The 14,806-nt window shown below is 42.3% G+C and overlaps 1 protein-coding gene across 1 annotated transcript; it reads left to right on the top strand.

The window, feature by feature from the left end:
- Window positions 1–13,916: 13,916 nt before the first annotated feature.
- On the top strand, window positions 13,917–14,588 carry nog3 (noggin 3; the record flags this gene model as incomplete). Its single annotated transcript, XM_084160967.1, has 1 exon — window positions 13,917–14,588. The coding sequence occupies one exon, from the start codon at window positions 13,917–13,919 to the stop codon at window positions 14,586–14,588; it is 672 nt and encodes a 223-aa protein (XP_084017093.1).
- Between the last annotated feature and the right edge of the window lie 218 nt (window positions 14,589–14,806).

Genomic DNA, 14,806 nt, shown 5'->3' with positions numbered 1-14,806 from the left:
GTAGCACTAACTCCAAAAAGTTTTGGGACACTGTAAAGTCCATGGAGAATAAGAGCACCTCCTCCCAACTGCCCACTGCACTGAGGCTAGGAAAAGGAATAGTTATGCACGCTCAAGTTTTCAGTTTTTCTGTCTTATTTCTTGTTTGTTTCACAAAAAATATTTTGCATCTTCAAAGTGGTAGGTATATTGTGTAAATCAAATGATACAAACCCCAAAAAAATCCATTTTAATTCCAGGTTGTAAGGCAACAAAATAGGAAAGATGGCAAGGTGGGTGAATACTTTCGCAAGCCACTGTACCCCCCCCAACTCAAAAAGACAAAAACATAACAACCAAACATTCACAGAAAAATAATTAAATAAAGTCCTCACATTTCCAATAGTAAAAAGTATAATATGCAGTCGCAGATAATGCAGATTACGCTTAGTCTATAGCCAGTATTCACTTAAAAAATTGAGAATATACAGATTTACAATTCCAATGCTTCTACAATATCACCGGTTTGCAAAAACTCACAAAACAGATCCCAAAATCATGAAACTCTGGGGCTTTCTTTTTCACTATATAAGTAAATGTTTCAAGAGCCAAGCTTGACATTAATTTTAACGTCTAGCTTGTAATAGCCTGAGGTCAACCATTTTCTTCTCTCTCCTATGTAAAGAGATATTCTCTGGGTAAAGATTTCGGATGCAAAGTTTAGGGATAGAGGTAATCTCAGAGATATAGCGCAGTACTGAGCTCAAACTTTTGTATGTCAACACATTCCCACAGGCAATGATACAAGGTGCCTACATACGTGTTACATTTAACACACAGGTCTTGGATATTATTGTCAAATTTGTGGAGCTTTACAGGGGTGATATATGTTCTCATTATACAATTGTATTGCAACAATCTCAGGCAGGTGTTTATTGTCTGTATCTGAGCTCTAGAGCATATCATATCCTAGTCCTCTGCTGAAATATCTTCCTGCATATGCTCCCGAGTGGCGCAGTGGTCTAAGGCACTGCATTGCAGTGCTAGCTGTGCCACTAGAGATCCTGGTTCAAATCCAGGCTCTATCGTAGCCGGCCGCGACCGGGAGAGGATAGGGTAGGGGAGGGAATGGCTGGCAGGGATGTAGCTCAGTTGGTAGAGCATGGCATTTGCAACGCTAGGGTTGTGGGTTTGTTTCCCACGGGGGGCCAGTATGAAAAAATAAATAAAAAGTATGTATGCACTCACTAACTGTAAGTCACTCTGAATAAGAGCGTCTGCTAAATGACTAAAATGTAAATAATTTGACCTCTCCCATAACACATTAACAGAGAGCGTTTCTAAAGTGGTCAAATAGGGCTTCAGTGAAATGATAAGAGACAACTGACCGTTGGTTTTATTTAGGGTAAATCCATTTGAATTCATAAGGCAGATTGTTTTAGACTGTAAAAAATAAAGCTTTGCAATTGTAAGTATTTATAAAAAATGCTTTTGTGTTAAGTTAAATCTTCCCTTTAGTTCTTCAAACGACATTAACCCTTTTTCATTGTATAAATCCATTACTTTAACAATTCCTTTTCTTGAACATTCTTTAGACCCCAAGTAATTTTTACCAGGTGTGAAATTGTCATAGCCCCAAATTGGTGTAAGACTGGATAATACAGGGAATTCGCCCAAATATTGCTGTACTTCGTGCCATATAGTTAGGGTGTTTTTAACAAAGGGATTAGTAGTCTTCTTCTTTAGATTTTTAAAGGGAGCAGAGTACAAATATCCATCAAAGTGAAGCCTTTTGTGGACAGCATTTCAGTCTGCAGCCAGGGTTAGGATGGTTTCTTGGAGAACCAAAACATTGCAGCCCAGTAATACCGCTGTAGTTTTGGAAGTTGCATCATAGGGCAAATAAAGGAAAGAAAGTCTAAGCCTTGGTTTTCTGTTGCTCCAGATACAATTTGAGTGTATCTTTCTGATCTTTGGGGAAAATAAAGGTGTTGGAGCCAGAGGAATTGATTGAAATAGATAAAGACATTTGGGCAGAATATTAATCTTAATGATATTTATTCTACCATTAATAGATATAGGCACTGATGTCCATCTGTTGATGGATTCTGTTACACTCGTTACCATGGCTACATAATTTGTTGAACTCAATGAGCTAATTTCTGGTGTGATTTTAATACCAAGATATGTGAAACCTTGTTCTGTATTCAAAAATGGATGCTGCACAACTGGATTCAGTCTCTTGCTTGTTGAGGAAAAGGATAGAATATTTGGTTTTATTAACTTTAAACCCAGAAAACTGACCAAAGTTATTAATTAAATTGGAGAGGGAAGAGATAGAATTCTTTAGATCTGTTAGAGGGTATCATCGGCATACAGGGCCACTCGATGTTCAAAATCTGTTTTAATTCCACTAATTGACGGGTGGGCCCTTACTGCAATGGCAAAGCGTTCTATAGCTAAAAGAAAGAGTCCTGGACTGGCCGGACATCCTTGTCTCGTGCCCCGAAAAAGCTTAAGGTTGTGAAATCAAGTTGTTAGTGGCAACTTCTGCAGTGGGGTCAGTATATAATATCTGAATCCATTTACAGAAGTAGTTCCCAAATCTCTTAAGTACTTCAAATTAATAAGACCACGCAACTCTATCGAATGCCTTCTCTGCATCAAGTGAGAGTATGGCAGTATCAGGGGACCATTCACACATGTACACTATGTTTAGCACTCTCCTCACATTGTGAAAACCTGTTTTTTCACAAAGCCATTTTGGTCTTTGTGTATTAGATATGGGAGCACTCTATCCAATCTCTTGGCTTTAGCAATCATTTTTGAGTTGGAGTTCAGAAGAGAAATCAGTCTGTAACTTTCAGATTTTGTTGGGGATTTATCAGGCTTCAGAATAAGATTGATTAAAGCACTCCTTAGAGAGGGGGGGAAACAACGTTGCTGAAAGGATTCAGCATACATATGCAAAAGTGGACCTAGAAGTTTGTCCTTAAATATCTTATGAATATATATTGGGAGCCCATCTGGACCTGCTGCTTTACCTCCCTTCATATTGGAAATAGCATCAGATATTTCAACACAATCCAATTCCTTTTCCAGATCCAATTTTGTGTTTTTGAAATAGACGGAAAATCAAGACCATCCAAAAATGATGTTTGATTAGTTAAGTTCTCAGGAGACTCAGAGTTGTAAAGTGTATTGTAGTAGGAAGCAAATGTTTGGTTTATTTATACAGGATCCATTGATAATTGTCTTTGTAAATTATGAATTGCATTAATGGCTCTGTCTGAATCTAACTTAATGCGCCAGGCCAGCAATTTACCAGGTTTTTCACCTTGATCATAGAAGGACTGTTTCAGCCTCGTTAAGCTGTTTGCAGCCTTCATACTGAGATTTAAGAGCAAATAATTCCTTGTTTACTTCTACTGAGTTATCCAAAAAGCTTACCTCTCCAATTCTCTGACTTCAATGTCCATCTCTCTCTCATTTTCAGATTTAATTGATTTGATTTGAAACTGGTAAAACGTATAATTTGCCCCCTAATATATGCTTTGAAAGCCTCCCATCTGGTCCTCGCTGACGTTCGGTCAGTGTTCAATGTGAAATAAACATCTATATGCACTCCAACGTAATGTAAGAAGTCTGGGTCCTGTAACCATCTGGGATGCAAACGCCATCTAGAGGATCCTTTTACTAGTTTTGTATCCCTATAGAATAATGACACATGGGAATGGTCACTCAGAACAATACTATCATATCCACTTCCTACTACACTGGGAAGCAATGAGCAAGAAACTAAAAAGTAGTCTATACGAGATTATGATTTAAATGTCGACGAGTAACATGAATACTCCCTTTTACTCTGGTTCTGAGTCCTCCAAGGTTCACATAGATGTAAGTCCTTAATGAAATGCTGTAATTTCTTTCTACTCTGTGAGTGGGAAGTGTCTAAACCAGAGGAGCGATCCAGATGAGGATCAAGAGTGCAATTAAAATCCCCTGCCATTAGGACTTTACCAGGAAGGGAGGCTATCAATATAAATACATTCTCAAAGAATTTGGGTTTATCATCATTAGGACCATAAACATTAACCAAATTGATACGCTCATTCAAAAGAGCTCCCTGTATCAAAATGTATCTACCAGCTGTATCAGTTATAATATTATTCACTTGAAACGGAACAGATTTGTGAATTAAAACCATAACACCATGAGAATGAGAGAAACAGGATGCTATTACTTGCCCTGGCCATCTCCTGCGTACTTTATGTAGCTCATCCTTCAACAAGTGAGTTTCTTGTAGGAACACAATAGATTAATGAAGTTGTTTAAGCCTAGTAATAACCTGTTTAAGCTTGGATAGTTTACAAACTCCACAGACATTCCACAAAGTACATTTCAGTTTTACATTTGAAGTAATTTAACCAAAGATGTAAACATGAAATAAGCTATAGCATAAAGGCAATATGTTTAGTAACCACAAGGACTGCATTAATATTTTGTAGTGAGGAAAATATGTATAGATCTGTTGGAACAAACAAACATAAATCTATCCTAACAGTAAAACACTGAACCCCATTCCCTTGTCTCCCTAACCGAGACACCCAACGCTTCCTCTCCCACCTCCCCCTAATCGTAGAGTGTAGCCTGGTGGACGACTGATCCATTAAAGGGAGCAGTCTAACCTAAGCGACGCTAAACAAAACAAAGTGTCTCCTGCCTTCTCTCAGCCATTACTCTTCACAAACAAAACAAAAGGCATATCTTGCAAGATGTTATGTGAAATATCACAGCAAAAGGCATATCTACTAAGATGATATGTGAAATATCACGTAGTATTCGTTTGAAAAGTAGCAAAGAATAGCTCCACGTAAAACAGTAACGCTAGTTAGTGAAGCCTGCCTAACGTTAATGTTACAGTATGGACAGTCCAAAATAGTTGTAGATGATCCACAACATAGGGTCTGCTGCTAGTAGCTACCAAGTAACAAAATGGCCCATACATATAGTATAAAAAATAAAAAATAAAAACGTAGTATACCATGGTAAGTTTATAAACCAAAAAAGTATCAAAGATCAGAAATGAACAGGCTACATGAGAAAAAGAGATACCATTGAATATGTGCTACGGTACCCAAAGGCCCTTTGCACATGATGTCGATGTCAGGCTTGCACGTGAGTGTCAATCATTTTAGTCCAAGGATATGATCTAAACTTAAGTCTTTATATAAAGTAGTCACGATGCATCTCGGTGGTGCAGGATGAATGAATAAGGTCCCGCTGTGTTAAGGCTGGCTCACTGGCTAAATAAGTGAGGTAAGGTTAGCCATTTCGAGTCCGTTGACATGGAGCTAAACATCTTCGCCGCATTTTACAGTGTTTTATGTAATCAAATGGAAGAGAATTATCAACATAACAAAAATAAACTTAAACATGACGTCCAACGTTCAATGGACAGCTATCTCGCCTGTCATGTAGAAGAAACTGAGCTAACTGATGAGCACATACAGGCTACAAATAATAGAAGGAAACTTTGAGTGAGCTAGCTCGCCATATTATTCACTTAACTGTTATGCTAGCTACAGTACTACAGTAGCAGCTAATAAATTAGCTAACGTTAGTTAGCTTGCCAACAGTCACATAATCGAAGGTGGTTTAATTCTCCGTAGTTCAGAGTGGTGGTAAACTTCACAGCAGCAACATGACTAGGAAGAAGATTCACGTTGTATGCCACGGATGAACGCCTCGGCTTGAGAGGGAGATTCAAACTTGTGTGACCGTCCATTGTAAGTCAGATGTAGTTTAGCTGGGAAGGCTATTCCATAGGCAATGTTGAGGGATGTGAGCTGGCGTTTGACCCCGTCATAGCCTGTTTTTCCAACTTTTCGGTCGTTGTTTTGACCCTGACGACGGTATCTTCCACCATGCTAATGCGTTTCTCTGCTTTGTCCGAGCACGTGGAGTAGGCTCGAAGGTTGGTTGCATAATGGCGCCGGTGGAGATGTCTACCGTTTTAAGGGCTCCTAACCAATTGTGCTACAATGTGTTTTTTCGAGTTATTTGTAACTTATTTTGTACATAATGTTTCTGCCACCGTCTCTTACGACCGAAAAAGCTTCTGGATATCAGGACAGAGATTACTCACCTCGTACTGGACGAAGATTTTTTCTTCAACAAGTCAGACGCAAAGGATTTTCTTCAGACACCCGACAAGGCCCAAATCCCCGTCATTCGCAGGAGAGATGGAGATATCGGGGACGTAGGTCGGGTGCCTTGTAAGGATCCAACAGTAATCTGCCTCTTCCATCAGTCCTATTAGCCAACGTACAATCATTGGACAACAAAATTGACGAGCTACGATCACGAATATCCTACCAATGGGACATTAACCTCTTAAATGTCGGACCCTTTTTTTCAATTTTCGCCTAAAATGACATACCCAAATCTAACTGCCTGTAGCTCAGGACCTGAAGCAAGGATATGCATCTTTTTGATACCATTTGAAAGGAAACACTGATGTTTGTGGAAATCTGAAATTCATGTAGGAGAATATAACACATTAGATCTGGTAAAAGATAATACCAACAAAAAAACAAAGGGGATTTTATTTATGTTTTATCATATTTGAAATGCAAGAGAAAGGCCACAATATAATATTGCAGTTTAGGCACAATTTAGATTTTGGCCACTAGATGGCAGCAGTGTGTGTGCAAAGTTTTAGATTGATCCACTGAAGCATTGCAATACTGGACTATTTTGTATCAAGTCTGCCCAAATGGGCCGAATTGGTCAATTGATACATTTTCAAGTACATAACTATAGAGAACATGATATGGTAATACAAAATGTAAGTTTACACACTCCCAGGAATGTCATACATGATGGATCATTAGTTTATACACTAACTTTCACACATCTAGATGGCTGGGCGGGGTGGGTGTGGAGCCAGAGACAGCAGGGGTTCAAACTGTAGAACCCAGTTCCTACATTTGAATATAAAAATTGATTTTATCAAACAGAACTATGCTACATTTTATCTCTGTGACCCTTAGGATGACAAATCAATAGCAAGATTACTGAATGTAAGTACACTGCTCAAAAAAATAAAGGGAACACTTAAACAACACAATGTAACTCCAAGTCAATCACACTTCTGTGAAATCAAACTGTCCACTTAGGAAGCAACACTGATTGACAATAAATTTCACATGCTGTTGTGCAAATGGAATAGACAACAGGTGGAAATTATAGGCAATTAGCAAGACACCCCCAATAAAGGACTGGTTTTGCAGGTGGTGACCACAGACCACTTCTCAGTTCCTATGCTTCCTGGCTGATGTTTTGGTCAAATTTGAATGCTGGCGGTGCTTTCACTCTAGTGGTAGCATGAGACGGAGTCTACGACCCACACAAGTGGCTCAGGTAGTGCAGCTCATCCAGGATGGCACATCAATGCGAGCTGTGGCAAGAAGGTTTGCTGTGTCTGTCAGCGTAGTGTCCAGAGCATGGAGGCGCTACCAGGAGACATGCCAGTACATCAGGAGACGCGGAGGAGGCCGTAGGAGGGCAACAACCCAGCAGCAGGACTGCTACCTACGCCTTTGTGCAAGGAGGAGCAGGAGGAGCACTGCCAGAGCCCTGCAAAATGACCTCCAGCAGGCCACAAATGTGCATGTGTCTGCTGAAACGGTCAGAAACAGACTCCATGAGGGTGGTATGAGGGCCCGACGTCCACAGGTTGGGGTTGTGCTTACAGCCCAACACCGTGCAGGATGTTTGGCATTTGCCAGAGAACACCAAGATTGGCAAATTCGCCACTGGCGCCCTGTGCTCTTCACAGATTAAATCAGGTTCACACTGAGCACGTGACAGACGTGACAGAGTCTGGAGACGCTGTGGAGAACGTTCTGCTGCCTGCAACATCCTCCAGCATGACCGGTTTGGCGGTGGGTCAGTCATGGTGTGGGGTGGCATTTCTTTGGGGGGCCGCACAGCCCTCCATGTGCTCGCCAGAGGTAGCCTGACTGCCATTAGGTACCGAGATGAGATCCTCAGACCCCTTGTGAGACCATATGCTGGTGCGGTTGGCCCTGGGTACCTCCTAATGCAAGACAATGCTAGACCTCATGTGGCTGGAGTGTGTCAGCAGTTCCTGCAAGAGGAAGGCATTGATGCTATGGACTGGCCCGTCCGTTCCCCAGACCTGAATCCAATTGAGCACATCTGGGACATCATGTCTCGCTCCATCCACCAACGCCACGTTGCACCACAGACTGTCCAGGAGTTGGCGGATGCTTTAGTCCAGGTCTGGGAGGAGATCCCTCAGGAGACCATCCGCCACCTCATCAGGAGCATGCCCAGGCGTTGTAGGGAGGTCATACAGGCACGTGGAGGCCACACACACTACTGAGCCTCATTTTGACTTGTTTTAAGGACATTACATCAAAGTTGGATCAGCCTGTAGTGTGGTTTTCCACTTTAATTTTGAGGGTGACTCCAAATCCAGACCTCCATGGGTTGATACATTTGATTTCCATTAATAATTTTTGTGTGATTTTGTTGTCAGCACATTCAACTATGTAAAGAAAAAAGTATTTAATAAGATTATTTCATTCATTCAGATCTACGATGTGTCATTTTAGTGTTCCCTTAATTTTTTTGAGCAGTGTACATTATTTACATTCAGAGGTGAATGTATCAAACCAGTTGCCGTAACAAGTGTTTTGTTGTTGTGCACTCTCCTCAAACAATAGCATGGTATTTTTTCACTGTAATAGCTACTGTAAATTGGACATTGCAGTTAGATTAACGAGAATTTCAGCTTTCTGCCCATATAAGACATGTCTTTGTCCTGGAAAGTTTGCTGTTACTTACAACAGTCATGCTAATCACATTAGCACACGTTAGCTCAACCGTCCCGTATACGGGACACCGATCCTGTGGAGGTTAAAAACTGTAATCTCTTATGTTTCACCGAGTTGTGGCTGAACGACGACATCGATAACATACAACTGAAGTGCTTAAGAGGTTTACGCTGCATCGGCAACATAGAACAACGGCCTCCAGTAAGACAAGGGGTGGCGGTCTGTGTATATTTGTAAACAACAGCTGGTGCACGAAATCTAATATTAAGGAAGTCTCGAGGTTTTGCTCGCCTGAGGTAGAGTATCTCATGATAACCCGTAGACCACACTATTTACCAAGAGAGCTTTCATCTACATTTTTCGTAGCTGTCTATTTACCACCACAAACCGATGCTGGCACTAAGACCACACTCAATGAGCTGTATAAGGCCATAAGCAAACAGGAAAACGCTCATCCAGAGGCAGCGCTCCTAGTAGCCGGGGACTTTAATGCAGGGAAACTTAAATCCATTTTACCTCATTTCTACCAGCATGTTAAATGTGCAACCAGAGGAAAAAAACACTAGACCACCTTTACTCCATACACAGAGACGCGTACAAAGCTCTCCCACGCCCTCCATTTGGCAACTCTGACCTCCTGATTCCTGCTTTCAATCAAAAACTAAAGCAGGAAGCACCAGTGACTCATCAATAAAGAAGTGGTCAGATGACGCAGATGCTAAGCTACAGGACTGTTTTAATAGCACAGACTGGAATATGTTCCGGGATTCTTCCAATGGCATTGAGGAGTACACCACATCAGTCACTGGCTTCATCAATAAGTGCATCGATGACGTCGTCCCCACAGTGACCGTACGTACATACCCCAACCAGAAGCCATGGATTAAAGGCAACATCCGCACTGAGCTAACGGGTAGAGCTGCCGCTTCTAAGGAGCGGGACTCTAACCCGGACGCTTATGGGGCGGCAGGTAGCTTAGTGGTTAAGAGCGTTGTGCCAGTAACCGAAAGGTCGCTGGTTCTAATCCCCGAGCCAACTAGGTGAAAAATCTGTCTGTGCCCTTGAGCAAGGCACTTAACCCTAATTGCTCATGTAAGTCGCTCTGGATAAGAGCGTCTGCTAAATGACTAAAATGTAATGTTATAAGAAATCCCACTATGCCCTCAGACGAACCATCAAACACGCAAAGTGTCAATACAGGACTAAGATTGAATCGTACTACATCGGCTCCGACGCTTGTCGGATGTGGCAGGGCTTGCAAACTATTACAGACTACAAAGGGAAGCACAGCCACGAGCCTACCACACTTCTATGCTCGCTTCGAGGCAAGCAACACTGAAGCATGCATGAAAGCTGGTGCACGCATGAGAGAGCGCGTACGGCCCAGTACATCACTGGGGCCAAGCTTCCTGCCGTCCAGGACCTCTATACCAGGCAGTGTCAGAGGAAGGCCCTAAAAATTGTCAAAGACTCCAGCCACCCTAGTCATAGACTGTTCTCTCAGCTACCGCACGGCAAGCAGTACCGGAGCGCCAAGTCTAGGTCCAAAAGGCTTCTTAACAGCTTCTACCCCCAAGCCAAAAGACTCCTGAACAGCTAATCATGGCTACCCAGACTATTCGCATTGTCCACCCCCTTTTTTACGCTGCTGCTACTCTGTTTATTATCTATACATAGTCACTTTAACTATACCTACATGTACATATTACCTCAATTACCTCGACTAACCGGTGCCCCCACACATTGACTCTGTCCCGGTACCCCCTGTATATAGCCTCGATACTGTTATTTTTACTGTTATTTTACTGCTTTTATTTTTTACTTATCTATTGTTTACTTAACACTTATTTTTCTTAAAACAGAATTGTTAGTTAAGGGCTTGTAAGTAAGCATTTCACTGTAAGGTCTACACCTGTTGTATTCGGCGCATGTGACAAATACAATTTGATTTGATTTGAAGGTCACGTTTTACCTCACTAATCCCTGTTAGGACACCTTCGAGTTTGGTGGAAAAGTCCGCCCTCATGGCAGAGATTGCGTCCAAAATCCCTTGGTTCTGGTTTAGGTTGTCGACATCGTTGGTTGTCGTGTCGGACTAGTGGTGTGAGGAGCTAGCTGAGCTTGCAGGGCTAACTGGGTTAGTAGAGCTGGCTGAATTAGCAGGGCTAACTGGCGCAGCCTGGACCATGTTGTCGATGCGAGATGTTCTTCTTGTTTTAGGAGGACTATGTTTAAGTCGATTCATAATGGGATGTAGATACGCCTGAAATTGTCTAAGACAATTGCTGTTCGTGTTACGAGGATTTAAAATAAGAGATTAAAAGAATTGAAAAGAAGTTTAGCTGAAATTAGCAGGAGAGCACTAAAAACATGTCTGTTCAGTTCAATGCCATAACCACCATAATATTGTTTTACTCCAATGTTTGTAAACAATGAAAATGTAAAGCCTCAAAACATGGTTAAAACTATCATTCTAATATCATGAATGTCCAGTCCTTGCATCCATAGCTCTGCCTATGAATTTGAGAGTGGTTACATTTCTCCAGGCCCATCCCTCAGCTTTTTACCAAAACAGAGGCAGGTGTGGCTTTGTTATTGTTTCAATTAAGGATTCTAGCTTGAAGGAGCATAGGCCATTCACTAATATACAGTCATGAATCTGAATAAAACTTAAATTTTCCCCTTCGGGTCAGTAGGTTTCGTGAGACGCTTGGCCACTTTGTCATGGTGGCATAGACAGGGTCCCTATGCAGCCTGACAGGAAAGACCCTTATCTGAGAATCACAGTTTTGCCCTTAACTTCCTTTGTACAGAGAGATAGGCTATCAGTGGCGCCTGCCTCCCTTCACATACTGTCACACTACTAGGCCAGAAAATTAGGCCAAGGTCAATTTAAAAAGTGAAAGAGGAAGAGAGGGGGTTAGGCTAAAAAAAAATAACATTGGGAGATTGGTTCTCTAGTTCTTCCTGTAGAAAGTGAATCAGTCAATATGTATGCGGGTGGCCTAGTCAAATAGTTTTAAAAGGTTAAGAAAGAGTTGCTGTGCAACAATTTATTCCTTTATGAGAAAGATGCAATGATGGAATTCCCATCATTTGCATTCATTAGTTTGACACAGCAATGATTAGAAAATGTTGATTAGAAATCTAGAATGCATAGGCCTACAAAATGTATCCACTGCCACCACACTAGGTGCGTGTGGCAGGGCCTGTCTAGTAGCGTACTACATTGTGTCAGCGATTTGTCACTATGAAATAACGCTATTAATTCCCGCGGTCAGGTCGCCGCAGCCCTCGCAGTTGGAACTAAAACAAGTTCCTGACATTCTAGGACTTATTTGTCCTTGTCTCGTGCGGTCGAGCCGAGAGAGCACAGTCGCCCCTTTATCTGGGCGCTGGACTTTTCAGCATTAACGTCGTAGACAAGAGTTGTTTTTTATCTGGGCCATAATTCAACCTTTACTACATGCGCAAACATTCCAATGGTTTGCCTTTGGCGAGAGAAGGCAGCGCGAGCCAGGCCTGGCGCATAGCTTTGTGGAAGTCCGTCTGACTAATTGAATTGTGACCGTTTAAGTACTTTTCTCTGCTTCTACCGTTCATTTATTACACCCCGGAATTAACTGAGCCTATAAATGTTTTTACAATGTTAGCCTGGTATACTTTGTCACCTTTTCCCTCCTTAAAAGTCACGCCTGACCCTGATGAATTGAGTCGTGTTTCTGTCAATTAAACACTTTGTCCACTTTGTGTCCCGAACAGAAGAAAAAAATAATCTATAGAGGCTTCCTTGTCCAATAAAAAGGATAAATAATATTGGTAATGAAATGGAGTAGCTTACTTTGCTCACTCTCCCCCGTCCTGGATAAGTCTAAACACACGTTGAGAGGATCTAACTGGAGAGAGTTATAAAATAAACATCTCTCTGGCACCAGCCGTCTTCAGGACAGGCGCCCTCGTAAAAAAAAAAAAAAAAAAACTCTCGCCGTTTGTCTGTCTAGAAGAGAAGGCTCTCCGCACCTCCGCTGTTGAACTTGAACTGTCGCTTGATTTATGACACCGCTGGTAGGGCTATTCTAATCTATGAGACGAATCAGCCAATTTTTTTAAATGACGTGTTATTGCACTAGAATTTAATGCGCCAGGTTTGGGTGAATGTCATATTTATTTTTTATTATGAAAATGCATTAATAAAGTTTGTGTAAATAAAGTTAGAGAGATATGGGCCACTCATGTCTGCATTTTACTGGTGGTGGGGAGCCGGACTCCCCCAAAACGCCCCCCCTCGGGAAAGAGGGGGAGGGAAAGCGAGATGGAGAGTGGGAGTTGTAGGGTCTTTTTGGCACCCAGCCTCTAGGTTAGCACAGAGACCAACAGAGAGAGAGAGAGGGAGAGACAGAGAGAGAGAGGGAGGTGTAGTCTGAATAATTACATCACGGCGCGCGTGGATATATCGTCGGAGCCAGATGCGGCTTAGTTTGGCGTCCGGCACCGGCCAGTGCATCGCCTAGCCCCAGACAACATGCGGACACCCAGAAACCAACAGGACCCAACGCTGAGACTAATGAGAAACCAGAGAAACCAGGACCTGACGCATTTTATGCACGGGAAAGCCCAGGGGAAATGCAGCCAAGTCGGCTCATGCTTCTGACACTAATGGGTATGGTACAACCATTTCGTTGAAAGTGCTTTGAAAGTACGTTTTGCCGTCTTGTTAAAAAAGTGAAGGACTTCATTCTAACCATTCAGACGCGTGTCATGGACTCAAGTTACGCAGCGAAACTCTCCACTGGCCCAGCGCGTCAACTTTCCTCTCTGACTGCAGTAACCGGTTACTATGGTGAATAGGCACCAGCCAGCTGAAACTTTCTGAGAGAACGTTTTTCGTGGAGTTTGACAAGATCACCCGGTGGAGCGCGTGCGTGACGACGTGCGGACTACGGGGCGCATCTGGACTCATCCACACGCACTCTCTCTCTCCCCCGGGGGAAAACGGATGATAATTTCAAACCTCTAAGGATTAGACTTTTTATATTCTATCTATAATTTGAAACCATTGTTACTAGAGATATGGATAACTCGTACTATTTTCTGGCTATGTCCATGCTGGTTCTGTCCCTCGGGTTAAGGATTGAGGAGGGCATGTGCCAACACTACTACCTCCTCCGTCCCATCCCCAGCGACACTCTGCCCATAGTGGAGCTCAAAGAGGACCCAGACCCTGTCCTGGACCCAAAAGAACGGGACCTGAACGAGACTGAACTCAGATCCACCCTGGGTAGCCACTTCGACCCACACTTCATGTCCATCACCCCGCCAGAGGACAAGTACTCGGGCAACGAGGACCTGAGCGACTCGGAGATCCGTCAGAAGCCGTCCGGCGCAATGCCCAAGGAGATCAAAGCCATGGAGTTTGAGATCCAGCACGGCAAGAAGCACAAGCCCAGTAAAAAACTCAGAAGAAGGCTGCAACTGTGGCTGTGGTCTTACGCCTTCTGTCCAGTTGTTTATACATGGAACGACCTCGGGAACAGATTCTGGCCGCGCTACGTGAAGGTGGGGAGCTGCTACAATAAGCGTTCTTGTTCGGTCCCTGAAGGGATGGTTTGCAAACCTGCCAAATCGGCCCATTTTACGATCTTACGATGGAGGTGCCTGCAGAGAAAAGGAGGTCTGAAATGCGCTTGGATACCAGTTCAGTACCCAATTATATCTGAGTGCAAATGCTCCTGCACGAACTGAAATAAACTGAAATGAACTTTTTGTATTGTTATTATTTCTAAAAAGATTAATAAAAAATCATAGTTACATGATTATTTTTATATGCACTGTTAAGTGCAAGAATGTATATTTTATGTATATGTGGTGCCATTTTATTTTATGATGACAAACTTTGTAAAAAGGTCAGTATTATTATTATTATTATTATTATTATTATTATTATTATTATTATTATTATT

The sequence above is a fragment of the Coregonus lavaretus genome, assembly GCF_964263955.1.
Source record: "Coregonus lavaretus genome assembly, chromosome: 1".
NCBI lineage: Eukaryota > Metazoa > Chordata > Actinopteri > Salmoniformes > Salmonidae > Coregonus > Coregonus lavaretus.
Note: the sequence above shows the minus strand (reverse complement) of the source record. Positions and strands in the feature narration are given on the sequence as shown.